This window comes from Erithacus rubecula (genome assembly GCF_903797595.1).
Source record: "Erithacus rubecula genome assembly, chromosome: 5".
NCBI lineage: Eukaryota > Metazoa > Chordata > Aves > Passeriformes > Muscicapidae > Erithacus > Erithacus rubecula.
In genome coordinates, this window is record NC_136687.1 from 58710803 (window position 1) to 58738195 (window position 27393).

Consider the following 27393-nt stretch of genomic DNA (forward strand, 5'->3'; position numbering starts at 1 on the left):
TATGAAGGCAAAGAAAATAGGGCTCATAGGAACCCCCAAACATTTATGTACTCTCATCTGTCTAAAATATATTTATGCCTTTGACCACAGTAAATTTGATGAGCAATTTTGCTTCTAGCTCCCCAAAAGAGAATTCCCATCCATGAGGTAATATTACCACCAAACCACAGCCTCAACTATTTTTTAAATGTTATCACAAACTGTCAGAAGAACAAAAGAGAAATCCTTATTGATTAATACTATTTTCTTTGCTTCTGTGGATATTTATGTGAGGGTCCTTCAACTTCTAGAGGAAAGTTTGGTGTGTGCAGAAATTTCCCTTAATTAAAAAAAAAAAAAAAAAAGGAATTGCTAGCTGATAGGACTCTTTACCCATGGAATTGCTTCAAGGCAGTCAGGAATAATAGAATAGGAAATACAGTAGTCTCTCAGTACATGACCAAGTGTTTTTCTAATACCATGAAGTTTTTTGATGAACAAAGAATTAATGAGAAAAAAGTTATGCAAAGGAAAACACAGGTAAATTAGTTGTTCACTGTGTAACTGAACAGAGGGAAGCAGAACTGATTCCCAGATGAATCCAGGGAACTCTGCTCCATACACACAAGTCAGGCCTTTTCTGGAAAGCTGTCAGGAATTGGATCATTTGTGTTTAAGAAAGATGAATGGGACTTGAGCAGATGATATGATTTGGGGAATGGAGAGCTTATTGTATGACAATGTATTGGAAAAGCTTGGCTTATTATCCTAACAAAATGAAGTATGAGAGGGCATGTGATTCCTTTCTTATTAATACATCAGGAGAGCAGTATGAGGAACAGAAAATAATTACTTAGCTAAAAGACCATGTTGGTGGAAGAGCAAATGAGTATAAACTCGCCGTGAATAATGATGGGCTGTAAATTAGAACATGACTCTGAACTATTACTGCAATCATTTTTTTGAATGACCTTCCAGTCAGAGGGAGGGAGAGGAAATTTGAATAATTTCAAGGTGCAGTTAAAAAGTGTGTGTGTGTGTCGAGGGGGGGGGGGTATTATGTTGTATCTGTAACAGTAAAATGCTAAAACAAATGATCTGAAAGTTTTTTACAGCTCTGTGTTGCTAATAGTTTTTTATTATTGAAAATACCAGGCTCTTGGTTAGTTTTCATACTCCTCTGATGGATTTTGAGTGGAGTGGGTTTAGTCAGGAAATGTATTCTCCAGCCATATTCTTTCATCTGCAGCTTTCCCTACTGCTCTCCATGTCTCACAGATGTCCCATTGCTGAAGGGTGGCTCTGCCTGTAGACCTGGCACAGGCTGCAGGGAATCAGTGTGAGTCCTTTTAAGTCTCCACAAGAGCTCTTCCTGCTGATGCTACTGCTGCAGCTGCCTCTAGCAGTAGCTGCAGGGAAAATCCCCTGCTGGAATTCCCTGTGGGAGACACCCAGTGGGAAATGAAGAAGGTTGAGACTGACAGGCTGAGCTTAATTGCTCTAAAATGTTCACTTTAGAATCTAAAAATTTATGTTAAAAAGTTGCCATAAAATGTGCAGCGGGGGATAACCTCTTCAGTTTTTTGGGGGGTGATCCTAAAACAATTTTTTACTTCTATGAGAGCTGATACATGGTTAGTTCAGTGCCTCACATAAAAATAACTCCTTCCAAATATTGATCTTGATGCACTCAGGTGTTGGCACAGGGGTAATACCAGCTTCTCAAGGGAACTTTGGAGGTTTGTGTACTGGGCATGTGACTGCTCCAACAAGTTAAATTCTGAGTTCTTCATTTCAGCAACTCCCATGAGTCAAAAGACAGAGATATTTTGTGGAGAGTTTTCTTCTGAACTTAAGGCAGCAAGACCTTTTTTTCATGTTTAATACGTGAGTAGCCTTTTTTCACTTGAGTAGATGCTTCAATCTGTTGAGGAACTGGGAGTATTGGAAATACCTCTACAAAATGCTAATGTAAATCATGTTTCTTGTAACTGATTCATCAGTGGAAATGGCATCATGTTTAATTTATAGTAAGGTTTCTTAATGCAACTTTATGGTAATAGAAGCAAATTATGAAATGTAGACTTTAGCATATTCAAAAAAGTCTGTTTATTCGATAAAGCAATAAAACAGGATTTCAGTTTATTTTGTCAGATATTCAGAGTCAAAGTTCAAATTTTTTCTGAAATTTTGAGGCAGAAGATCATGTTCTGGAGATTTTATGATGCCGTTGGGCTCTTTGATTAGTCCAGTAATACTTGTCTTAATTCATGTTGTCTGCCATGCACTAAAGCGAGACTGAGTTGACCTGGGTGTTCACTAGACAGCTTTATGTGCTTTTTACCACTTTTGGCTTGTATCCTCTCAAGTTTCCCCTGAAATAACTGGTTAGAGTACTAGTTCTTTCCTTGACTTTTCTAGCATGGTTTTTTGTACAGATTCTCTGCTATTCATATGGGAATGAGATTTTTTTTTTTTTTTTTTCTCTTCCTACCCAGCTGCCTCAGGCACTGTAAGCAATGCTGAAATCTTGCATTCTAGGAAGTCATTTTTCCCTGCAAGTCCTGCTTGAACACTTGGGTTAGTCTGCTGCTTCAGGGGAGCAAGATGCTCAGACAGACTGGCTGAGAGGTTGCCAGATAGGTTTTGCTGAAGGAGTGTGCACAGCTGGGTGTGTGGGGAGTAGGGTGGAAAAGCTTGATAAAACTCCCCTACACATATATTCCTGTGTCCTATTATCTTCATCATTCTGGAGTGAGTATTCTTTAGGATATAAATTGTCAGAACATCTGGATTTCTTTGGCTTCTGTTAACTGCTGCCTTTTTTAGATTGTGGAGTCTGTCTCAGGGATTTTTGGGTAGTGGCACTGCAATAACCAGCCTGAGGTATTTGGATTTGAGAAAGTAACAATTCCCCATTGACTGGCCCATGTAAATGAAGAGCCAAAAGAGTTTAGGAGTGCTCCATCTGTAGTTTGCTGACAGAAGCCAGAATTTGCCTTCTGTGAATTTTGTTTCACAGTGGAAGAAAGCAGGGAAGAAGAGTCATCACAAGTACTTTGAAGGGGATTTTTACGCAAATTTTGCAGATTTTTTCTTAGTATAAAACAGACTTTTAAGGGGTAATTTCTGGAAATTATGATGGGGAGGATGCAGGACCTACTGGCTGATTGTAACAGCTGCAGACTTAAATGTGTTTTCATATTATATTTTATTAAAATTCTAACTGACCAAATGCCTAGATTTTCAGAACCTCTTAAGACGTTAGAAGGCTACTTCACATCATTCAGCTTTGTTCAAAAAAGTCCTGAAAGGTGAAGGAAGAAGCCTGTATCTCATTAGCTTGCTATCAGTGGTCACTGATTGCAAAACTTCAACCACTTAAAGAAACCCAACAGATTGACTGATAAACAGCAACGTGCTGCTGTGTGTGTCAGCATCACTGTGGGGTACTGGGCTGGGTGAGTGTGTCCCTTCCCTGCCATGGTTGCACATTTTGCAGCTGTGTTTGAGCCCCTTCAATGCCTGAACCATTGCCTGTAGGTGTTCCTTCATGGGTGCAAAGGTTGTGTTTTACTGGGAGCTGTTCAGGAGGGGAGTGATGGTGAGCTCATCATGCAACACAAGATGATTTAACTGGGTGCAGCAGTGCACAGTTTTTTCCCCTCCTCAGTGTTCTGCACTGAAAGAGTACCCCAAGTGTCAATAAAGAGCAAATCAATTATGAGTAACAGAACATCTCTTTTTCATGATGCTGAGACTCAAATGTTAATTATCTCTAATTTATAGAGGCCATTTTTCTTTGTCAGTTTTAATCTGTTGCATAACCTCACATTTGACAGATCTTTCCCTGTAGAAAAAAAAAAAGGTGTTTCATACTGGTTTAAAAAAATGAATCCAGTGCTCATGCTGTGTGCTATGTTAAGAAAGTAAATAAACTCTCCCTCCCTCCCTCCCAAAGCACTCCTAATGTTTAGATCTTTTGTGTCACTAGAAGTTCCAGCTTCTATATGGATGCTGCAGTTGGTATGGTTTTTGTGGTATGCTCAGTAGAGAGTTCCTAAGTAATCTGTTCTTTTTGAACTGAGACGTTTTTTTAAGGCAATTCTGATCATATGACTAAGCTGTAAAAACAGAGAAACAAAATTGTATTTGTGATCAAATACTCAAGACTCTTGTGTGTTTCTGCTCATTATTCATACAGCAAGTTTCATACCTACATCAAGTGTTAAATTCTCTTAACCTCAGTCTTCGCTTGGGGGAATCTCGTGATGCCTCTCTTGTGCCATGTGTTCTCCAAAAAGCACATAAAGATGCAGCCTACACAGAGAAAGATACTGAGCTGTAGAGATGTCTGACAGAAATGCAGTTTATGCAGATTCTTAGAGACTGAGAAATATGTGTTTTCTATTATCTTCACATTACATCTTGAGAAGTGTGCCCGGAGGTAGCACACAGTGTCAGTGCTGCACAAATGAATGGTTTTGACTCCATGCTCTGCAAAAGAGTCACATTTAAGCACTGGCTATGGAAAGGATGCAGATAGTTCTGCCCTTCTGTTTGACCTTTTCAGATAAGTAAGTACATTAAATAGTCAGTTGCTATACAGCAAATAATAGAGGCATACATATTTTCCCTACTATCTGTAGTAGGGAATATCTATTTTATAAGCTTAAATTTAATTAATATATAATAAAAATAATATAGTTATTATAAAACATTGCAGTTATTTGTTATAGCTTATATTCTCTTTGTTTCTATCTTTAATTCAGTTTTAACATTTATCAGTTTCTTTGCCTAACAGCTTTTCCATTGGAGCTGTAAACCCTGCAATACCATATGCATGCCCACTGGGAAAAGATTTTTGTTTTAGGTGGACTGTTGGAAATAATTGTGCAGTAAATGTTAGAAAATTACTGTATTGGTATTGTCCTCCATTCAATAAGCACTTATCCAACAAAGTATTGATGGAAGTGTTTTACTTTGCTGACTGCAATATGTTGATTGAACTATTTAGTAAATTTTTAATCTATATGATGAAAATAAATAGCTGGTGAATGTAAAATATCTTCTTTTAAAAAACAATTTGCTGCATATACTGGAATGTGTTCTATCCTTTAAAAGCTGATTGATGTTGCAGAACCCCATAACAATTTCGGCTCACCCAGCACAAGCACGTGAAGCTGCAATTTGACTGAAAAATTCCAAGAACTAGTAACTCCTGGGCTCTGCTGGGTGGTGGTGCCAGCTGGCAGGCAGGCAGTGGTGGGGATGGGGCTGTGCTAGCAGAGTTCAGTGCTCTTTTACCTTTGGGGGCAGAAAGGTGCAGATGGCCCCTGTCCCAGAGCACCTCCAGGTTAATGTGTGTGCACTGTTCCCACACTGCAGTTTTACTAAAGCTGGGAATGCTTTCCTGGAAGGTGCTTTTTGGAAGTCAATTTTTCAGTGACTGCTTTCAGTAATCTCTTTTATCTTGCCTTGCCTAGCCTTGCTGATGTGTGCACTTAGTTATTGTGAGATGCCAGGAGTGTATAGCAGTGATGACAGAGTGCATTTGAGCAGCTAGCAGCACTGGGTATTGGGAAATCACTGGAAGACTCTGTTGGTTTGATGGAATAAATCCATAGTAACCAAGGAAAGGATCTAGCATTATTTGTTTGCAAAGCTGAGTGCATTGTGAACATGGCCTTTGATCATCAACTGAAATGCAAAGGCTTTAATTAAGGAAGGCACAAAAGATTCAGTAATGATAGTGAATAAATCTTGTGTACTTTGACAGAAGTACAGAAGCATGTGTGAATGTGGCTCAGAGTGCTGCAAATGATTGAAAGAAATGTTCCTTTTAATCACACAAAACTGCCTTCTACTAAAGGACAGTTCATAAAAGCTGAATTTAGCATTTATGCCTAGAGAAATTTAACAGATATATCTGTGACAAATGCATTACTCATTGCATAATGTTCTATATGAGATTCAAAGAAAAGTAAGCATGAATGTGCAATGGTGTTCTTCCTGGTACAATAAGCTGTGGTGTAAAAAGGCACCTGTATTATTCTATAAACCAAATCACAGGAATGAGTACACATCACAAACATTTTGCATTTAGCCTAGGTCACAAGCTGTCATTTTTGCATGCTTCTGTGATCTCTTTCTGTCTGGGGAGGTCAAGCTGTAGTGTGTGCTATTCCATGGAAACAGGTCTTACCCCAGTTGTAAATAAACTCCCCACTCAGAGGTTTGCATTTTGTGCAGGAAAACCTAGAGCAAATAATGAGAGAACTGAAATTCTAACAGACTAGTGGATGTTTGGGATTAAAATCTGACTTTCTGTTTGCATTTATTTTTTTTGTAGTTGTTCTAGATGGGGCCAGTAGGGAAAAGTTGATTTATGACAAGGTTTTAAAAAGTGTGGCTGTTTGTTTAATCATAAAAGGCACTGGGAGGATATTTGACCTTTCAAATCCTCTGTATTTATCTCCATTTTTGCTTTTCCATTTTGTGGATTGGAACTAGAGCTGACTTGTTTCTTATGTTTTAGAAACATTTATGAGCTGACTTTGTGTTTATAATGAAGCTTGTGTGAACATCCCATAATGATACCCCAATAATTGCAGCATTCACAGGGTTTGTTCAGGAGCTCAACCAACAGACATCCTGAAAGGCTGTACCACCCATGTATTTATTCACATGCATGTATGTGGCTTGTCTTTTAATAAACATCAAATAATAAAGCTTTTTCTAAAACTACATCTATTTGCACACACCTGGATCAAGATATTTAATTTAATTACAATTAAAATATATTTGGGGAGAAGAGAGGTGCAGTGTAATGTCAGTCCCACCAAAGACAGAGTTACATTTGGCTGTCTAACTACTGGTTATAAAGGGGTTAAAAATTAAAACCAAATGAAAATAAACAAACATGGCTGAACCAAGAAGTATTGCAAAATTCAACAGAAATTGTTCCTGTATTTTAAATCCATTTGAAATTCAGGAATATGCTTTTATTATATGGAAGGCTGTAGATTAATCAGGTGTTGACATTGCTTTCCACATTTAGGTCAGAAAAGCAGAAATGTGTTCTCCTGAACTGAGATTTCATCCAGCAAAAGAAGGAATTAATGTTCTATTATTCTAAATAAATGTTGAATTCCCTTGATTTTAGTAAACTTCCACTTGAACTTTCTCTTGCTGTGAAGCACAACTTAGTATCATACAAAAGCAAGTACACTTTTTAAAATACTTGCTGGGTTACAAATACATAAGTAAATTATGAAGAGGAAGGTTAATTTTTACATTATAAATTTATTTTTCTTAAATAAATAGACATAATAATAATTAGAAAATATAAATACCTCACTTCTTGTTGGGCCAGATGTCACTTCTTTGAGGCTGGCACACAGAACAGCTTTTTAGCATCTTAAAATGACACAGCATTTTTGGCCTGGTGTTGATATTCCATCTGTCTTTTAAGAAACAGATCTGCTCTAAGTTATTTCCTCAGCTTCAAAATGGAAAGATGGGTATCACCAACAAGAAAATGTCAATTTCATTTTCATTTGTGACTTGAAGCATGTAAATGTAAATTTTTAGGTATAAATGAAGTTATTGAACATTTTATACTAGTTTTCTGTAGAGCACCAAATGCTTTGTAGCTGCTTATGTATTAGAGCAGAAAATCTAAATATAAAATTGCATCCAAATGAGGACTCCCACAGATTTCTAAAGTATGCTGTCCCTCATTAAATTAATTATAGCATTTTTTTCTATCTTCAGGCTTTTGTGGAAAAAAACAATGTTCTCACTGTAGGGAATCAAGGGGTAGGATCTGACTGAGAAAAGCTATGGTTCTGCTTTGTCAAGTCTTTGTGGTAGACTTGATATTGGTTCTTTATAACAACATGTATTTAGAATAACAAGCAGACAATTAAATTATCTTTGCTTTAAATGAGTGTTTCCTTTTGTGCACTAAGTTGCAGCTAGAATAGAAGAATTGAGGGTCACATTTGAGGACATGGAAAAAAAAAGAGTCTTTTGCAGAGGGATTTACAAAATGAGTATGAGTTGTACTTGGAAATCAAGCCACAGGTTTGTCCTTAGGGAATGAATCTCTGTTACTTGGGCTAGGTAATCAGACAGATGTGCATGCTCAGTGCATTCTCCTTTGTGTGCTGCTTTTAACAGCAAGTTATTCCAAAGGGTTGGTTTTGGCCCAGGCAGGCCATCAGGGCTGTCACAGAGGTTCTCTTATACATTTTCTGTCTAATTTTTGCTGTTTAATTTGTTGTGTGTTCTCAACTACCACTCAGAAATAAAATTATGAAGACACCAAAGACACACCCACACACCAACCTGTACTTATTTTGGGAAATACAGAAGAGGAAGTCACATTATGCCATAGTTGCTCTTGTGAAATGAAAGCAGTTGAGTGCAGTGGCATCTCCACCTTTTAGAGAAAACACAGGAATAACTAGAGGTCCCATGTAGGGGAGAATATAGAGGCTTTCCTTCTCTGAATGCCTACAAATATCTCTCATCTCAGAGGTGCTCAGCAAGTGGCTGAAGGAGGCAGGGCCATACACTGGGACTGGGGATCAGGATTTCTGCTGCAGATCAGCTGGCAAAGGCACATATTTACTTGGAGAAATTACTTTTCAATGTGCTATGCTCTTTCTCTTGAGGCTGAAAATTTTGTTTCCAGATAACACCTCTAGATGAAGTATTCTTTCACTCAAGTTACAGCCAAAAAATTTCCTTTTAGGAAAGGAACTACTGGACACAGTTTTTCTCCCTTTAGAGACTCAGGAAAGTTCAGAATGATAAAAGGGCAATGATAAGAGACTTTCTTCACAGAAATCAGCAAATATTGTGCTTAAATTACTAGTTGTTATAAATTGTATAAACATATATAGCTCCATTTAAATTTATCTCCAAAATTTCAAAAGTATGAAAAGGCACAAGCACTTCCTTCATCCTATTTAGAAAGTAACAACAAAAAATGTAATGATTTCTTGCCTTTTTTCCCCTCTCTTCTCTCAGGTCCGCACCAGTGTCCTACCTGATCACAAGGAGCCAAGAGCAGATGTTGGGGTAAGCAATTATTTTCATTGATTTATTTTTTTTTTCTTCTTTTCATCAGCAGGCACAGACACTCACTGCTTAACAAGCAAGCTTTTTTAACAGCAAAATTTTTTGGTTAAATGAATAAAATAATCAAGGCTGGAGTTGATAGTCTCATGGATTGATGTAATCCCATTCCCATCTTTTTTGAAAATCTTTTACAATTGAAGCTATCCTGAGACAAACACAATGCTGTAAACTTTCTAATGTCATACAAGCAATCTGGATGAGATTGAGAGTCTGGAATGGCATTGCCTCAAGGACCCTGGGCTGTCACTTTGTGGTTTTTGTGTGCAGGGTATTTCTGCAGCAGGAGTTGCCTTTGGTTGGTGTTTTCAGAAATTAAACTGGCAGCATACAGAGGACTCATTTTTATGTTTGACACAGACATTGGGAAGTAATTTTTGGGTCTGGATGGGCTAAAGCCTCCCAGACAATATGAAAACCTGGTGGTGGTGGAAAAGGTTGGTCGTGATAGAGCTGAAAAAAAGAACAAAGACCACCTGGTGCAGGTGTCAGCAAACATGTAAGATAACTGGGGGTTTCAATTTTTAGCCTCAAGTGTTGACTTTTCTGCTTTACCAAGGCTTCCTTGGCATAGTTTTCAGGACTTCAGCTTGTATTTGAAAAATCTGCAGCTTGGCAGCAAGTTCGATCTTAGTGAAATAATCAATGTGTTTTAACTTTTCATATAGCTATTATAGAGACTTTTCACTTTGGCTAGCTGAGATTATCCATCAAACCACTCAAGGCACATATCTTAAGATTTATTGTTGTGCTACAGCACTAGCAAAATTCCAAAGGAACTTTACTCTGCAATTAGCATTACAGCAGCAATTCTGTTTTATGCCTACTTTTCAAGCCTTTCCAAGTCTTGTGGGCAAATTTAGATTGGTTTGTAGACTGCCAGTTCAGGCCCCAGGGTGGCCTATTGGTATCTAAATCAGTATGGAAAAACTATTCTCCAATTTGATATTAGACCCCCTTCACATTAGCATAATTCCCTTTATTTGGATCATGGGATTATTTTAAATTGTATTTGATTTTGCACATAGCTCTGTGTTGTCAAGCAAGGATTTTCATTTTCTAAATAAGTATAAAAATATCAAACCGAGAAATAACTAGAATGTTTTAAGTTGATAAAATCATTCACTTTTAATTCCATGACACTGCAGAAGTAGATCTGACACTTGGACATGTTTATTGGGTGCAATGATCAAAGTTCTTTGGCTTTATGAGAGAGCAGTGTAGTTTTCTCTTGAAAATGTGAGGATGCTGACTTAGGATTCTTACATATATTTACAGTTCTATTTTACTGCAGAAAGAAGCTCCAGGTGACCAAACCTGATATCAGTTTCATTCCAAATACCCCTCTTCCCCTTTTTTAAATGGTCAGGTTTCAAATACAAGCACTCAAAAGTCATGAAATGCCAGAATAAAGGCTGCCATAGAGACACAGGGCTGTGCAATGAAGGATATGCTCTTGGAAGAAGTAATCTGGGCTAAATGTGTGCCCACAGAGTTTTAGTGCAGAATCACTGTCATGTTGACTGATCTAAAGGAAGACAGACCCATCTGTGTGTTCACTCCAGCAAGGCTGTGCATCACCATGTGTAGCACCTGGATGTCTTTTTTGTAGAAGTACCTTTCATTTCAGCACTGCAAACTAACCATGATCTTTGCTTGTGTGGCTGTGTTATTTTTCTCTCTATATATATATCCTACAGGCCTTTTTTTATTGCTTTCTTCCTGTTCATCACTTCCCAGATCCAGGCTGTTTTTCCAGCCTTCTCTAGATTCCCAACTTGTGTGTTTTTTTTCTTTTGCTGCCTACATGCTGCTTAGTAAATGTAAGCCTGTGCCATTGATGGGAACAGACCATACCTCATGACTCAGTTTACCAAACTGCAGACTAGTGGTGGTGCTTACCTAATTTCAGTTTTGTTATTTGAACTGTATGTTATATATGGAAGAAAACTTATCTTAGTGTAGGGCTTTATTGTTTGCATCCAAACACTCAACATCCTGCTGGCTTTCCTGAAAGAAAGCAGGCTGAAGGATATTTATTTATTTATTTATTTATTTTTTTTTTTTTTTTTTTTTTAGCAGAGGGAGTTGCTTTTCTCAGCAGCAACAAATTCTTTTCTGTTTTTCCCTAAAGGGAAAGTTGCTCTCTGTAGGCAGCCTCTGTTGACTCAGACTGACTTGATTCTTTAATTTGTATATCCAAAAGTGTATATAATTTGGCCTGGAATTTTAATTTGCCATTCCAACAGTACACTTAGTGTTATGTAATAAAAACAAACCTTGTGTCCTTCTTATTGTTTTATTGCAAAAAATTAAACATAGTGTCACGATCTCATTATAGTTTATTTAGAGCAAGTGATATTGTGTTGTATATTTGAAAGATAAATGAGTAGAAGATGGCTGTGAGTTTCCCATTGTTCCCAAGGCAAGGATACTGCTGCTGTAGTTGACAAAATGGGTTTTCAGCAATATGGAGCAGGATATAAGCAGAGGTTAAAAAATAACCAAAGTGTAAAAGCAGATTTAATCCTTCTTCCTCTTGGTATCTTTTTTTTTTTTTTAATGTGTAAAGGGTGATTTTTATGGAATATATAGTGGAGTAGCTTAATTTAACTTTAGGCATTTTAGTTACATTACCACATTTCTCTACACTTTTAATGCAGTGAATGAGTTCACATTACAATGGAAATAGAGGAAAAAAGTACTTAAAACTTTACCAAGAACTAGAGAAATATAGCATTTCTATTAATAAACTTTTGCTGAACTCAATTTAGAAATACCTTCCTAGCAAATACATTCATATTTGGAATACATGGAAGGTAGTACAACAGCTTGAGGAAAAATCATAACAAGAAAAACTTTGGTAAAACACTGGAAACTTAGCTCTTCTTGTAACCCATAAATTAGAAAAATAGAAAGAAATAGATGCAAAATGCAAGTACTTGTACTGAATGGAAATTTTCCTGTGGCTGTGCATGTTGCAACCTGTTATTTTGTCAGGTTAGATTGTTCTTAATGGAAAGCAGAAAGGTTTCTGCCCATGAAACCAAGTTTTAAACAATTTACTGATAATCATGCTGCAGATGCACAAAAAAATTTCTAGGGGGTACGGTGTCAAACTGTTATATTGAAATGCAGTATTTTTCTAGGTACCAAAGAGATTTTCAAGTGTGAGACCTAAAGAAATAAGAAAAATGAATTAATATGTTATATTTTCTTTCTGCTTTGTTTTGCAGCGAAGTTTCCTGGGCTGTGCAACTTTTAGAGTAGGAGATTTGGTCAAGTCAAAGGAGCAGCAGTTGACCCTTACCCTCAGGTAAGTGTTTCCCTCTGTTGTAAATCATGGTGAGTTAATAACCCTTGGCATTTTTCATCCAAGGAAAGGCAACAAAGATGGGCAAGGGTCAGGTGAGGAGCAGCTGAGGGATCTGGGAGTTATCAAGAGGCTGCCCAGGGAAGCAGGGGGGGTCACCATCCCTGGGGGTATTTGTAAGACATGTAGATGTGGCCCTGAGGAATATAGTTTGATGGTGGACTTGGCAGTGCTGGATTTATGGTGGGACTCAATGCTCTTGAAGGTCTTTTCCAGCCTATACAATTCCATGATTGCTGCTTGACTGTTGTAAGCTCCATGTTCCATCAGGTGTATTGAATGTCATCTTGAAGTGCTTCTAATTCTGCCATGCACAAATTCAAAATGAAACACCAAAATTAAATGTCAACCCTATAACCTGGAGCTTCCCAAGTGCCAGATTAGGAAAGTTAATTTTATAGCATCATAACCCATGGAAGAATTGTAGGGAACTTGGCATAGGGAATATTCATTCAAAGTATCCTTTAGAAAGGAGCATAAAATTCCCAGTTTTGTTTGGTGTGTGTGGTTTAAAGAATTAGCAGTGTACAGGTTGGTTTGTTTACTAGGCATGTTTCAAGAAAGTGGGCCTAGTTATTGAAGGTGTCTCCCATGTGAAGATGCTTGTGGTCTCCTAAACTCATTGCTACATGCAGATATACTGAAATGACATACAACTGTAATCAGTGACAGGTACAGAGCTGCAGAAGGGTCAGGGACAATGTTCAAAACCTAGGGCTGGGCTGAACAGATACATCTTAAAGCTCTGCACTAAAGGAAAAAAAAAAACCAGTTATCACCCCTGATACTGTCTTGCATGGCTTAAGATAAATGAATATATGAATCAAAACCTTTTGAAGGTTAGGGACAACCTTTTAGGTGGTGATTTTCAAAATAAATTCATAGGACTTTATATAGTGCAGGGATTTTGTTGAGCTGATTTCTGCAAGTGCAATGGAGGCTTATTTGGGATTACTGGCAAGGTACAGTTAAGCTTCATGGAGCAGCTGCTCAAACTCCATGAGTCTATTCAGGAAATATTTTGGGAGGAAAGAAACTGTGACTAGGAGACAGTCACAACCTTAATTTGGTTTAAGGAGCAAAGTATGACCCATTCAGAGATTTTTTTATTTATTTTAGAAATAGAAGCTTCTTGAAGTATTTTGGCACCTGCCTTCCTATTTCAACAATATCAATTGTATATGAGTGTGTAGTTTACAGGGCAGAGTTAACAAAATACTTTGATTTTAATTTCTCTCAAACAGAAAATGCCACACCTAATGAGAAGATAACTTTGTCTAAGAAAAAATTCTGATTAGATAAAATATGAACTGACTGTTCCCTATGGGAATTGTTGGCTAGGTAAATGAATTCCAGCTTAGAGATTGTAAGAATCTATTCTTACAGGAATTCAAGTTCTCTTTAATTCTTTGGGATAAACTTTGCTTCCCTAACTGACATGTTGACAATTTGATCTGAAAGATTGCCTCCGACAGGTGGCACAGTAATTGACAGAATGGAAAACTTCAGGACAGCTTCAGAGTATTCAGTATCTCAGCCACACAATTTGTAATCAAAAAGTTTAGGTGGAAAACTCATAAGAAATAGATTAACAAATCTACTTTTAATTAATATTTTTAATCGTGGTTGCCCTCTTTGTTTAGCTAATGCTAGAAGGCAAATATGCCAATTAAATTAATTTGCATATACATTAAATGGTAGGGTTTAGTCAGGTTTTTTTTAAGAAACAAGATCCTAACCTTTCAAAAGTGGGATTGTTTTCTGATTATGACTATTCAGCAGCAGAAAGTCAGTAGAAATTATCCACATTTCTTCCATGGCAATTTAACAGACCAGTCTGCTAATTTAAGCTTGCTTTCCTCTAATCACCCTGAGGTATTAGTACCTCTCAGGAGGATAGAGGATATACCAAGGGACTTGTCAGAGCATGAAATTCTGTTTAATTCTTGTTGATATTCTTTGGATAGTTTATCAGAGAGTGCCTGTGATTGAGAAACTCCTTTGCCAGATTTAGAGATTTAGGGACCTGGAAATAGGTCTGTGGTATGCCCTGTATAGATTGGTGTAATAATAGAATCTGGTTAATTTTTAACTGTTATCTTTTTGTTTTCCTTTTTTTTTTTTTTTTAAAGTTATTATTAATTTCCATTGTCCTTCTGAGGTGTAATGTAACAATATAAAAGTGTTTTCAATGAAGATTCTTGTATTTTTCTGCTATTTTGTGGAGAGCTGGCATGTGTCTACAATTTCTTACTGTTGACACACCATGCTCTATTTTTCCATTTTCCTGCCATTGTACTTTTATAGTGATTAGGGACACAAGTACAAAACCTCTGCAAAATAAATTTTTATTTTGATTGTCCTTTCTTCTCCATAAAGGTTCCCTAAACTGGTGGCTGAGTGTTTCTGATAGATCTGTAGCTAATCATCAAAACACAAAGAGTTCAATTAGGTTAGAATTACTTCAGTGAACACCACAAATATTGGCAGAGGAATTTAGTTATTAGAGTTTTGGGATTGAAGTTTCCAATATGGAATTTATGAAAAGAGAGGTGCTTTCTATAGACTTGCCTGTTTCATTTTGCAATAATAATGCAATGACACTTGCTTCCAACTTTCTCATACAGTTGTGATGATAAATGGCATAAAATGGGCTGTTGAATGAAAAAAAAAAAGTATTTTTCAGTAGGTGAATACTTCTTAAGATTGACTATATGATATAGGTTGTCCAATTAAAAAATAAAATCATACATATTTTTTCTTTCTAAATGAAATCTAGGTATACTGGCTGCTAATATAGTCATCAAAGCTGATCTTGTTTGTTTTAGTTGATTTATTTTTTAAGTTTGGTTTAGAGGAGCTTTTGCCATGCCATTTTGTTAAAAGCAGCATAATATCTTGATATTTTGTTTGATTTTTTAATTTTTTCTTAGTTGAGCTCTGTGGCTTTTTGCAGAGTTAGCAATCAGTACTTCCATTAGCCTCTTTCCCTGTGGTGATAGTTTGCCTATTTCCAAGAAAGGCCTCTTTAGCTTGGGCAATTTTGATATGATTTCCACTTAGTTGCATGTAAGAAGAAGGAAAAAGATAATATTTAGTGATATTAATACTTAGTGATACATAAAAGATAATATAAAGTGATATTCTGCTCTCTGTTCTCTGCAAAAATAAGGTGCATCTGTCTGACATGCTTCTGTCAAGAGACTGACAGAAGTGTAATTAGGGTTCATCAGTGTGAAACTGGGTGGTGCCAATGCCACTCAGATTCTCTGGCCTCTGTGAGCAGGAATTCTGTAGCAGTGGAGCTAAACAAGCAGGAGCCAGGATGGAGTGCATGGATTATACAGGTTATCTGGGAGTCAGTCCAGTACTGCACAGACTTCTCAGCATGTGTCAGTGCTTAAGCTCTTGGACAGTATTAGTCCAGCCTGTCTAATTTTAGTTATCTTTTCATTAATCATGGGCAGGACTGAACTTTCTTTAAAGAAAGGAGAAGCACTTAGATATTTTTGGAAAGAAAGTCCTCTTAATTTCCCTCCCTCCTAACAGTTTGTGGTTCAGTGGACCAGAAAACATGTAACAGCACTTTGGTAGTAGTAATATTAACAAAGTTTAACTAACTAGAGAGAATGGGGAAGCAGGACAGTAATTTCTGCAGTCATTCATGTACTTAGCATAACTTCCCTAGCAAATGATGACTGTAAAATATTATATATTTAGCTGTTTTTCCCTATTAAAATTCAATAGACATCTCTCTACAATTTGTTGAAGTTGTTTTTTGGCTGCTTCATGTTGTCATCCACCTCAGGAAGCTGGTGAACAATAGCTTGACTTTATAAGCTAGGCAAATCTCCAATACAGTTGAGGTGAAACTTGTTCTGACATGAAACTTAATCAACTGTACAATGAAATAATGAAAACAGAAGGAACTGAGCATTGCAAAACTTGATTTACCTTAGAATGCAACAGAATATTATTTACAGTGGACTTGTTTAAAAGTAGTATTGATTATTGTAATAGGCATCACTGTGAATTCACAGATAAATATTTTTGTGTAAATACAATACTTTTGTGCTTGGATATATCAAAATACATTGTACCAATGGAGAAATTATTTTATGGCAATCTGTAGGTTACCCTGTGCTAATTGGATTTATTGTGTGTTATGCACTGGTGAAAGGGGCTGCCTGCTAGACTCAGTCATGCAGTTTGCTTTTCAGGCAGTCACTTTGTCTTTTATGATTAACACAGCCATGCAAACATGAAGTCTGGTTCCTTTTTCCCTTTGTGCTATTGAATTTTTTTTTAAGGAAGGTGTATGGCCATGGGAACCAATTAGCAGGCCTAATTTTGCATATTTAACATGTAGTGATGAGACTTGATGAGATCAGCATTGGAGGCAAATGTCTGCTGTTCTCAGCCCATCTAGCCCACTCACTTTTCCATCATTCATTTGTTACATTCTTCCTCTCTGGATGCTTTGGTCAACATTTTATGGCCAGAAGTATAAGGTGGGAACAAATTCCTGCTGCTCATGGAGTTTCTCTCCTTCCCTCACATTTGAGGGGACTGATACTGACCTGGGGATCCTTAAGGACTTGGGATTGCAGAGAAATGTATTTCAAATGCAGGTGCTCTGTCAACAAGTATCAGATGATTGCTGCTACTTATCCAGGGTGCTAAAAAGTATCAGCAATTTCCCAGCTTCATAAACCAGCTGGATTTTGTGCCATGTATGGTCTTCCTATATTGACACTGATTTTATTCTTTTGCAGTATCTCCCATCCCAACTCACCCTTGCAGATTGTCAAGATGCATATATGGGGGATATAGTGCATATATATACACTTGTTTATACAATTTATATATATATACACACAAGAGTATGTATATATACACTTGCTATATACAATTGCTCCCTTTCTTATGACTAGGAGCAATTTGATGCAGGGACCATCTTCACTGCACCATGTGGGTGCAGAGTGTCCTTCTCAGCTTTATTAAATTACAGCAGATAACCTAATTCCATCCTAATGCATTGTGAAGTATCCAAAACCAACTAATAATTTCTCTGATGCTCTGTTGAACAGTGTGTATGTGTGAGATTCTTCTCACATCTCTGAAGGCAGAGGTGTGTACATGGATGAGTGTGTGTGCTCAATACTGTTAGTGAAAAGTAAATTTATACAGATTTTTATCCAATAAAGTATGATCATTAACTTGTTCCAGTTTTTCTCATTGCATTACTTCTATTTCTCTTTTTAAATTTTCTTTAAAGTGAAATGTTGATCTCATGATATTGCTGGAAAGTTTGAAATGTGTGGCATGTCTACTTGCAGACTGTCATGTGCTGCTGGTGTTTTAAAATCAGAGTCTGACAGTGCTCACAGCAGTTGTGCCCTGGGCATTTATAGAGCTCTTTGTTGATTTATATGCCTATAGCATTCAAAGAAAACTTTGGTTTGGGGATTTGTTGGTTTTGTTGTTGTTGGCTTTTTTTATTAAACTGTGTTTTCATATTGCTATGTGGGAAGATAAGAACTGGAGAGAGAAGTGCAACTACAATGCAACAAGTCCCACTGTTTAGTTTTATTGTGTTGCATTACTTCTCTTGCAGGGAATGCATGTTTCAGATTAATATTACATATGTATTAGACCAGAGCAGGAGTGATTTTGATAAGACAATAATAATTTAAAAAAGATGTAAAAGTGAAATGAGATCAATCACTGTTTGAAACCCATACAAAATACACATTGCTCCTGATGCAGGCAAGCAATGCAGTCCTCACTGTCATACAGGGGCCAAGCTCCTAATAACTGCAGGAGAGTATTTAACATTCTAAGGAACAAGATTCAAGGACTGGGAAAGTGTAGATAGCAGTTCCATTTTATTTTACTGGATCAACAGTAAATCAGTTTATTCACTTCACTCTTTGATCAGAACACCTTAAGCTGTTGGAAAGCTTTCAGTCTTATAACCACACACTTTGGCTTTTAAAGATTTATGTGATTTGCTGACATCTGATGTACTCTCTTTCTGCTAGGGAAGGGTGTACTCCATTTGCTGACACAGCCTGGTTTGGGTGCTGGTTTGACACTGGAAGGAGAAAAGGATTTAAGTCAAACCATGAGGCTGTAGCAGCTCAGGGGAAAGTTCTTCATTCGGAAGGTCCTCAAGTTGTTCTCATGCATTTCAAAATTATGTATTTCTGCTCATAAGCACCATTTGGACACAGAACCCTTATTACTTTTCTTCTGGATACTTTGTTAATTAATACAGGCTTCTTCAATTGCAAAGCTGTCTGGAACTAGTTAGCTTTTAATTGTTTCTTTATTGTAAGTAATTAATTTGGCTCAGAGCAAATGAAGCTTTACACATGTAAAATATTAAGAAATTATGTTTATTTTGCAAGGTTTTATAGAAGATCAGATTTGTATAGTTGCAAGATGAATGTGTTCTACTGAGTGCATATTAAAGCCTAATGGTTTGCAACCAAAATAATTATTTAATTTGAAAGTTTGGGGGTGACTATTTTTTGAGATTCTACCATAGGTGTTGGACTTAGTGATCACAATGGTCCCTTCCAACTCAGCATATTCAATAATTCTGTGATTTTATGATTTTATAACTTTGAACTTTTCTATGTCTTTTTTCCACAATTCATCACTCTTCATTTTCACTGCTCAGATAATACACAGTATTGCACCAAACACTACTTTTTATTATCCTTCCTCACTGTGCTTTCATAGTTCTGCTGAACTTATTTTCATCATTTCCTTTTGCCTATTTTTGCTTGGTGCCTTTTGTTACCCTTTCCTCATTATTATGAAATAATCAGTTACTCTTCTTTCCTTCCTTTCAAAAAGTCCAGCTGTTCAGAATAAGCCAGGGGGGATAGACTGTGCCATTAACCTTGATGTGCTGCCAGTGGAAGATGAAACACATTTGGAATCTTTCTGGAGTTTAAACTCTTGTCTCTTCCAAAATATAGTCAATGGTATTTTTTTCTTGATGATATACATCTGAATTATTTTTTATTTATTGGAAGTAAAGTATTTGTGGAGATGATCATAAATGAATTCACCTGGAACTGTACTACTGTTCCCATATAGTTCAAGAAATGGAATGAATTATGAATAATTACAGTGTGGAGGGATTAGAATAGGAAAAGTGATTTCAGATTAGTTTTGTTTTGGTTTTGCAGGGTTTTATTAATACACTGAGTATGTGCTTTCTTTGCAGATTGTTAGGAAACAAAGCCATGTGCAGTGGGATTTGAGATCCTGAGTGGAATATTGATGCAGTGTTACAGCCCTTTATCCAATGGTCCACAGACAGAATAAGGTCTAGAATGGAAACTCAGCAGTGTTCATCGATTCATGCACCATTTATTACACTTACCCATCCTCAGTTTTGTGGTGGAAATTTTCATTGTCCTGAAGAAGTTGCCTCATTTTCAAAATTTGGTTTGTGATGGCAAATAACCAATTCAGTACAGGTGACTGCAGCTTTACAGAATGAAGAGGGGACTAAATAGTGAATGACAATATTTTAATTGAAAGAATTTGATTCTGCAAGTGACCCAGTTTCATGGGTTTTGTTTTTTTTTGTTTTGTTTTCTTTCCCCAGAACATCTGATGGTGGAAAGACAGTTGGTACTATTGAAGTCAATCTTGTGAAGATGGGAGAACTAGAGGAGGGGGAAACAGACCACATCACAGCAGATACCCAGGATCAAAAGGTAGAAACCCAGTTTATTGCACAAAGTTAATTAGAATGATCAGTTGTACCAGATGTCTAAAATAATAATTACCAAATTTTTTTAAGGAATCAAAATGAAATTTCTGGATTAAGTACACCCATCTCCCTCAACTGAAGAAAAAAAATAACAGCTCATGAAAAGTACAGAGTAATAGTCTAATCTGAGTTTCCTAGCACCTTTCCTTCTTGAAAAAAAAAAAAAAAAAAAGTTTATTTTTTCTCAACTGAATGTGTTTGGTCACTTGTGATGAAAATCTGTCCAGAGAGATGCCATAAGTACAGTTTCCTTTTCCCTTGGATAGCTGCTCTGCTTTCTGCCCTTGAAGTCCTGTTCATGGTGGTTTTTATGTGCAGTCTGTGCCCACAATGCTGAAAAGCTGGGAAGAATGGCAGGAAAACTAAAGAAGAGGTGAATTTCCTTGGAGAGAGGCAGGTTCATCTGCATTTCATGGGAGCACACACTTTTTGCAGCTCTAATATCATGGTTTACTTGATAACACTGTAGTGTATTCTGTTCTTCATTAAAAAAAATATTGCTAGGAATGCAGCTTTTTTTTTTTTTTTTTAATTTATTTTTTTAAGTAGCATATAAGATTAATTTTTGAGAAAAGGACATTATTTCCAATATCTTTTCTTCTTAGCCAAACCAGTCTGCTTTTGGGTCAAATTCTCAGGGTAGATTTTAAGCTTTTTTTTCACCACTTATCTGAAAGGACTTCAGTGCCTTTTTAAAACAGTCAGTGAGTGGGACCAGCTCCAAAAAGCCAACAAATGCTGTGAAATCTTCTGATTCTGAACTGTAAGACTTGCACAATATAGGCAACATAAGCTGTTTTTACAGCCTTCTCTTTTATTTTGCTTTTCTTCCACTTCAAAATGTGGAACAAGACTCCTTGCAATTATTTGAGATGTAATTAATGAGCTGTGTCTGGCCTGGGGGAGACAGAAGGCTTTAATAGCATCTTTCTAGGGGTTTTTAATACTTGCAAAGAGTAGACCAGACTCATGACAGATGCATTTTCTGTAGTTTTTAAAGGACCTATTGGTTTGTACAAATCAGTTGCAGCACTGTCTTGGTTTACATGTTGATAGTGAGGATGCAATTGTGAGTTATTGAATTAATATAAAATAAATAAGTTTTGCACTGGGTTTGTTCACTTTTAGACAAATTATGTGCAGGAATATCTCATGGAAGACGAAGGTGATGGTTAAATTAATTTTCAGGTCTCACCTGGTAGACAGTACATTGTGTTGCTCTCTGCCTAAGTTCTCCACTGAGCTTCCAGGAACTGGGGAAGCCCTGGGAGCAGAACTCCCTGTCACCTTTAGAGACTCCATTTGTTTACTGGTAGGAGTAGAAGGAGCATTAAAAATATGTCACACTACATTTAAAATAGGTGTACACTGATTTTTCCATGAACTTTTTATACTTTAATGCACTAATCTTATCAAAACAATATTCCGGTTCACTTGTATGACAAATTACTTCAATCACAAAGTGTGAGTGCATTTTAAAGACTTTTTTGTGCTTCCTACTTTTCCCTTGTTTAAAAATTAATGAAGTGTTTTCTTGCACTGTGTATGTGAAAACTGCTTTACCTAAAGAAACCTCTTTGAAAGCACAAAACTTGTCAAAAATTGTTTTAAACTAAAGTGCCTTATTCTTATAGTAAAATTTATTTATTAAGGTGAACTATTAATCTCTCAATATTTCTGATATTATACTGGTTAGAAAAAAATCTGTTCTATTATGGAACAGCTGATCATAGTTTGTCATTTTCTTGGCTACAATTCTGATTATGTTACATTATCTTGGAACAGAAATATAAAGATTAAAATTTAAATTATAATTAAGCCTTGGAAAGTTTATATTATCAGTGATGGTTTACAGCCTGCCTTTTATAATCTGCCATGGATTTATTTCAGACCCCCTAATGTGTCACATTTGTGGTTGTATTTCTTTTGCAGTGTGCATTGGTTCGTGAGTGTACAGCCACTGAAGGCATAAGTGGGAAAGACAACCTGCCCTCCTTAAATGCAGGTAAGAACTCCAACATCTGTAAGAAATGGCTCTTGCAAAGCTGTCAGGTCCTGAAGAAACCACTGAGATTTGTGGCAGAGCTCGTAAATGTCTCTTCAAATGCTGCACAGATGTTTAAGTTCACTCTTTTAGTGTTTTATACATATTTGACATTATCATTTTACTGAGAAATTTGAAGAAATATGTGCCAATTATGCTTTCTGAAGCAGAACTGAAATCTCCATCTCCCACATCTTTACTGTTCAATGATTTTCAAGTCTGTCAGTGACTTCCATGGGCATGGAATTAACATCCTAAGTTTGTGTCATGTCATTGCATGATATTCTGTTAAATAATTGTGCATTATTTGTAAGTGAATATCCAGGACAATCAATTTCTCATAGCTGATGAAGGGGCAGTTTCAGTTTGATCTGGAAACCATCTGTCCTACAATGAAGGGAGCTGTTAGCAAGGTATTCTCAATTCTAGGTCAGCTCTGGACTTGAGTGCATGGTGTTAAACTAGATCTATTTCTCTTTCATTATGCTGAGAAATATTACATGCTGATATGCTGTGCCATAAAACTTTTATTAGGCCAAGTTTATGAATCTCCATTACTCTGCAGTAACAATGTCACAAATAAGTTATATGGGTCATCTGAAACCACAGCACTGTCAAGAATTCTGTGTTCTCTGCAAACAGTTGAGGAGGAATGTTACTGAAGTTTTATAACCTTTTAAAACCTTTACTGAAACTTTTTCATCTGAATTCTCTGATAGGGCAGACTTTTTGAATCAGCTTTGCAGTCTGAAGGAAGCCCAAAAAACTTCCAAAAATGAAGTTCTTTTATAAATGCATCTTTTATAAATGCTGTAATACTTTTCTGTGAGTTGTTGAGACTAGATGAGAAACAGAAAAGTTTCTTCTACAGAACTATTTATTTTCATCTAATCAAAGTGAAAAAGATGTTAATTGAGAATTACTGAATGTACAGAAACTACATCTGGCTCCTGAAATTCCTGACCTGGAAATGGCTGGAGGCAGGGAGCGTATCTTGCATGTCTAGGTATCTATTTATGGCTTTTCTTGGAGATGAGATGCAGAGCCAGCTGAAGGATTTGGTCTAACTCAGTTCTTTGATTCTGATTCTGTGTGTCATCCAGATTAGTGGGACTTGAAGAAATGACATTTCTGTTCAGAGAATGATATTGATTCATGGTTGACTTTTTTTTCTCCTATTCATTGCCTCTGTTGTGTGGGTTTGGTTGGGGCTTTTTGTTGAGTTCTTTTGTATGGGAAAATGCTGTAGGCTATGAATGTATTTTGTTGGAACTTCCAAGGTGTAGATGTCAGTTTTAGGAAGATTGAAGTCTAGGTCAATTTGTCAGGAATATTTACAGATGTTTCTATAGTGTATCTAGACAGTGTTTTCACATTTATTATTCTCAATACAAACACAATATAAAATCAAACTTCACCCAACACTAGTGGGGCTTATAAAGTCAAATATACCATGGAGAGCTTTTTTTCTGTCTGTTTTGGGTTTCCAGGTTGGTTTTTTTTAAATAATTAAGGGGAAAGAGCAGGGCTGCAGGTGCATATGCAAGAAATGACAGCATGCAGGATATTGGAAAGAGTTTGCACTCACAGGAAGTTTGTTCTGATAAATAATTACTTTTCAGTCTGTTTCCTGTACTTGTGACTTTCTCTTCTCACCCAACATCACCTCCACTTTCCTGCTGACACCAGACACTGATTCCAAGTTTTGTCAGTGCCACTCTTTTCATTGGATTCCCAATTTCCTTTCTTAGAAAATGTTCTCTCCTTTTATACTGGCAGCCTTTTCCCCCAGCCCTTCAGATTTCTAGCCCAGCATGCCTGGGCTTCCTGTGGGTTAAGGCTCTCTGTGTTGCCTGGAGACAGGCTGGATTTCTCATATGGGTACCTGTGCAGAAGTGTCAGGAAACTGGATAACATCAGCACTGCTTTCCCTGTGTTCATACAGAACTGTCCCCAGAGCACTGTGCATTCCAAATACTTACATATTTACTACATGTGTATACTGTTGTAAGGCTTTCTGGAACTTTCTGTTTCTTGTTGTTTATCAGGCCTTCAAAATGATGGAACTGAAAAAAATGCCCCTCTGTGAATCCTTAAGCCTGTAGGCATAGAAGCACACTGGCATTGTTCTGAAATTTAAATCTTATGATAGGGAACTCTCAGCCCTCCAGTGAGTTATGAGATGCTTATTGAGTGAGTGGGAATGAGCAGTGTATTTCAGAGCCTTATCACTATTCCATCTATACCCCAAGAGACTGAATTTACTCCTCAAAATTCAGTTATTTATTTATAATGCTGGAGAGTTTGCCAGTTGTTTGCATGTAAACAAATTGCATTCTAAATAGAAAAGAGAATAAAAGTAATTGAAATTAGGCAAAATTAAGAGAGCTGTAATTATTGTTCCTGAGGTAATATACACAGCATATACCTATGCAAGAAAGATATAAATAGAAACACTGTTAGTAAATTAATACATGGCAGAGATATGCTTTGATCTATGTTGAATAGGGAATGGAAATAAAACCAGAGTATTCAATCTTTTATTATTTTTTATTCTAGTTTCAGGAGAAGCAATGTGAAAGATATTGCATGGAATAAAAAGCACAGAGGTCTTCATATTTACAAATGAGAATTTCCAAAAATATGGATGGGTAAATATATGGCATTGGCTGTTGGCTTGATGTATAGGGAAAAGCTTTTAAAATTGGCTTTTCTCTTTTTTAACCACTGCAAGCCATGTGGATTTTGGTTTTTTTAATGCCTGTCATGCTCACTGTCTAAGTACAGGAAGGATTATGTTTATGAAACTTCCACACATTTTAATTAATTTTTATAAAGGCCAAATCTAATCTTGCCATTCTTACTATTTGGATGCTTTTACATGCCTTCTAGAATTCTGTTCTAGACAACTTGTTATAGTTAGAAATTAATTATTGTTGATAGGCAACAAATTCTGAGATTTTTATGGAATAGTATTCCTTTAGTAGTTCTGTTTATAAGGGAAACATCAAGTACTATGCAGCTTATATTGATCATCTTAAGCTTTAGCAATATTGCATATTGGAATTATTTGGGTTCTTTGGGAAAAATTCACAGGCTTTTTTCCTGAGTTTGTAAATGAAATTATCTTCCTATTTCATGGAAATCTGATATGACCATTTAAAAAAAAAACTTACAACACATTTGAGGTAATCCCTATGTGAAAATTCAGTCCTGAAAATTCAGGTAGTACCCAGGGAGGAGTTGAATAATTCTAGCAACAATAAAAGTCACAACTTTGGATCCATATTTCAGCTTTCTTTGTCCCTTGCTCCAGTCCTGAGGGTTTTTTTGGGATTTGTTTTTTCATTGTGGTGGTGATGGTGACAGAGAGGAGATGGGAGGAAAGAGATTTTTCAGCTACATATTTGCATTAGTAGTCTCACAGATTAATGTGTATATTTCAGTGTAATATATTCTGAGTGTGAATTTCAGGGCTGTTCTTGCGAAAAAAAAAATCGTTTGATAAACTCCTTAGTAAGTAGATATAAAAAAGAAAAATAAAGAAAAGAGTATTTTGTGTTTGGGGCATCATCATTTAAATGCCCCAGTCATATGTACCAGCCTGTTCCCTACTCATCAGGGGCACAATTGAAAAAAAACCAAATCCAGCCCAAAATTATCATCTGGTTGGCAGTTTTCTGTTTAAGGTCAGGCCTGAATTAGTTCTTAGTCTCCTGAGCTCTCCCTGACTTTTGAAAATTTGCATTCCCTCCCTTGTTAGTGGGAGATGATTGGTGCCACGTATCAGCTTTGTGAATTTACAGATGCTGTTAATTTTATTGATGAGGCTGATTTCATTGATTGCAGGAATCTCAGCAAAAGAAAAGGAAAATAGGAACTATGCATTGCTGCCTGTTTTAACCAAATTGGATAATAAAGCCTGAACACTTGTGAAAGTTGATCACAGGCACACAGGACTTGGAGATGCTTTTTTTCTGTAGTTAAATCTGCATTGTGAGGGTCCTTAAACTCTAAAAGTGTGTGGGAAAATGTTTGAACATTGAGATATTTTGGGTACTAGTAGTAAAGAAAAACTGCTATTTTTCATGTCAGAGATTTCAAGCATCTCTTTGTCTTATTTCATAAGACCAAGTCATAATTTAGTTTTTGAAAGTAAAATCACTAATAACAAAAGGCAAAATGACTCTAAAAAGGCTTCCAGTTTTTTGTCAAAGGCTGGTGATGAAAGATCTCAGAGTGATGGGAATACAGAGCAGAAAACAACTTAAACATTGCTCCTTTCTTTGAGTTACCAGTAATGGGTTTATTATCAGAATATCTAAATCTCTGGTCTTCTTTTAGGCCTTTCCTAAAGGGTTTCTGTTGACAAACCTGATTGCTGAGCTAGACAAGCCAGTTTATGTACCTTTTATATTTCATTCTCTATAAATCAGCCTGCATAAACATTAATGGTGTCAGGGAGTTGTGAATTGAAATGTCTGTTAGCAGCTGTCACTGTGACAGCAGCAGTTTCCCCACAGCTCACACACATGGGGAATGCATTCCTCTGAGTTATAGGCCACTCAGCAGCAGATCAATGGGAGCCTGCTGGAAGGCAGCTTTTCCAGGAGACTGACAGAAAGGTACCAGTGGAGGATTTGGAAGGCTGTCCAAAGTCATTCTGAGTTAGGATGCTGTGGATATGTGTGCTAAATGACAATCAGTTAGCTCCAAGTAAGCTTAGTCAAACAGAACTTTTTCTTCCTCAGTTTTTTTCCCCCTATTTATTCTTGCTGGGAAAAGGGAGCAGGGCAAAAAAAACCACAAAAAAACAGATGGGAAGGAGAGAGTAGAAATTGCACACCTTTATTATAAACATAATTGTAAGATCTGAATGGAAATGTAGCCAATGTGTGAAAACTGTAAAATAGAAAAACAATGAGTTTTAAGCATTATCTTCCAAAATACCAAGAAATGTGATTATTTTATGTCATGTTGCAATAGTGATCTGAAAACAGTGTGTGTAATACATTGACAGGGCTGTTATATTTATTTCTCTGTATGTCTTGA

The 27393-nt window shown here is 36.6% G+C and overlaps 1 protein-coding gene across 8 annotated transcripts in view; it reads left to right on the forward strand.

The window, feature by feature from the left end:
• INPP4B (inositol polyphosphate-4-phosphatase type II B) overlaps window positions 1-27393 on the forward strand; it is a 279334-nt gene that overhangs the window by 159170 nt on the left and 92771 nt on the right. For all 8 annotated transcript variants that reach the window (XR_013774362.1, XM_079306680.1, XM_079306678.1 and 5 more), the window contains 4 exons: window positions 9019-9069; window positions 12363-12442; window positions 20130-20241; window positions 22230-22302. Coding sequence is in view for 7 of the 8 variants with exons in the window: in XM_079306680.1 (XP_079162806.1) it covers window positions 9019-9069; window positions 12363-12442; window positions 20130-20241; window positions 22230-22302 (316 nt within the window). In the remaining variant the exon portion in view is untranslated. The remainder of the gene's footprint in view (window positions 1-9018; window positions 9070-12362; window positions 12443-20129; window positions 20242-22229; window positions 22303-27393) is intronic.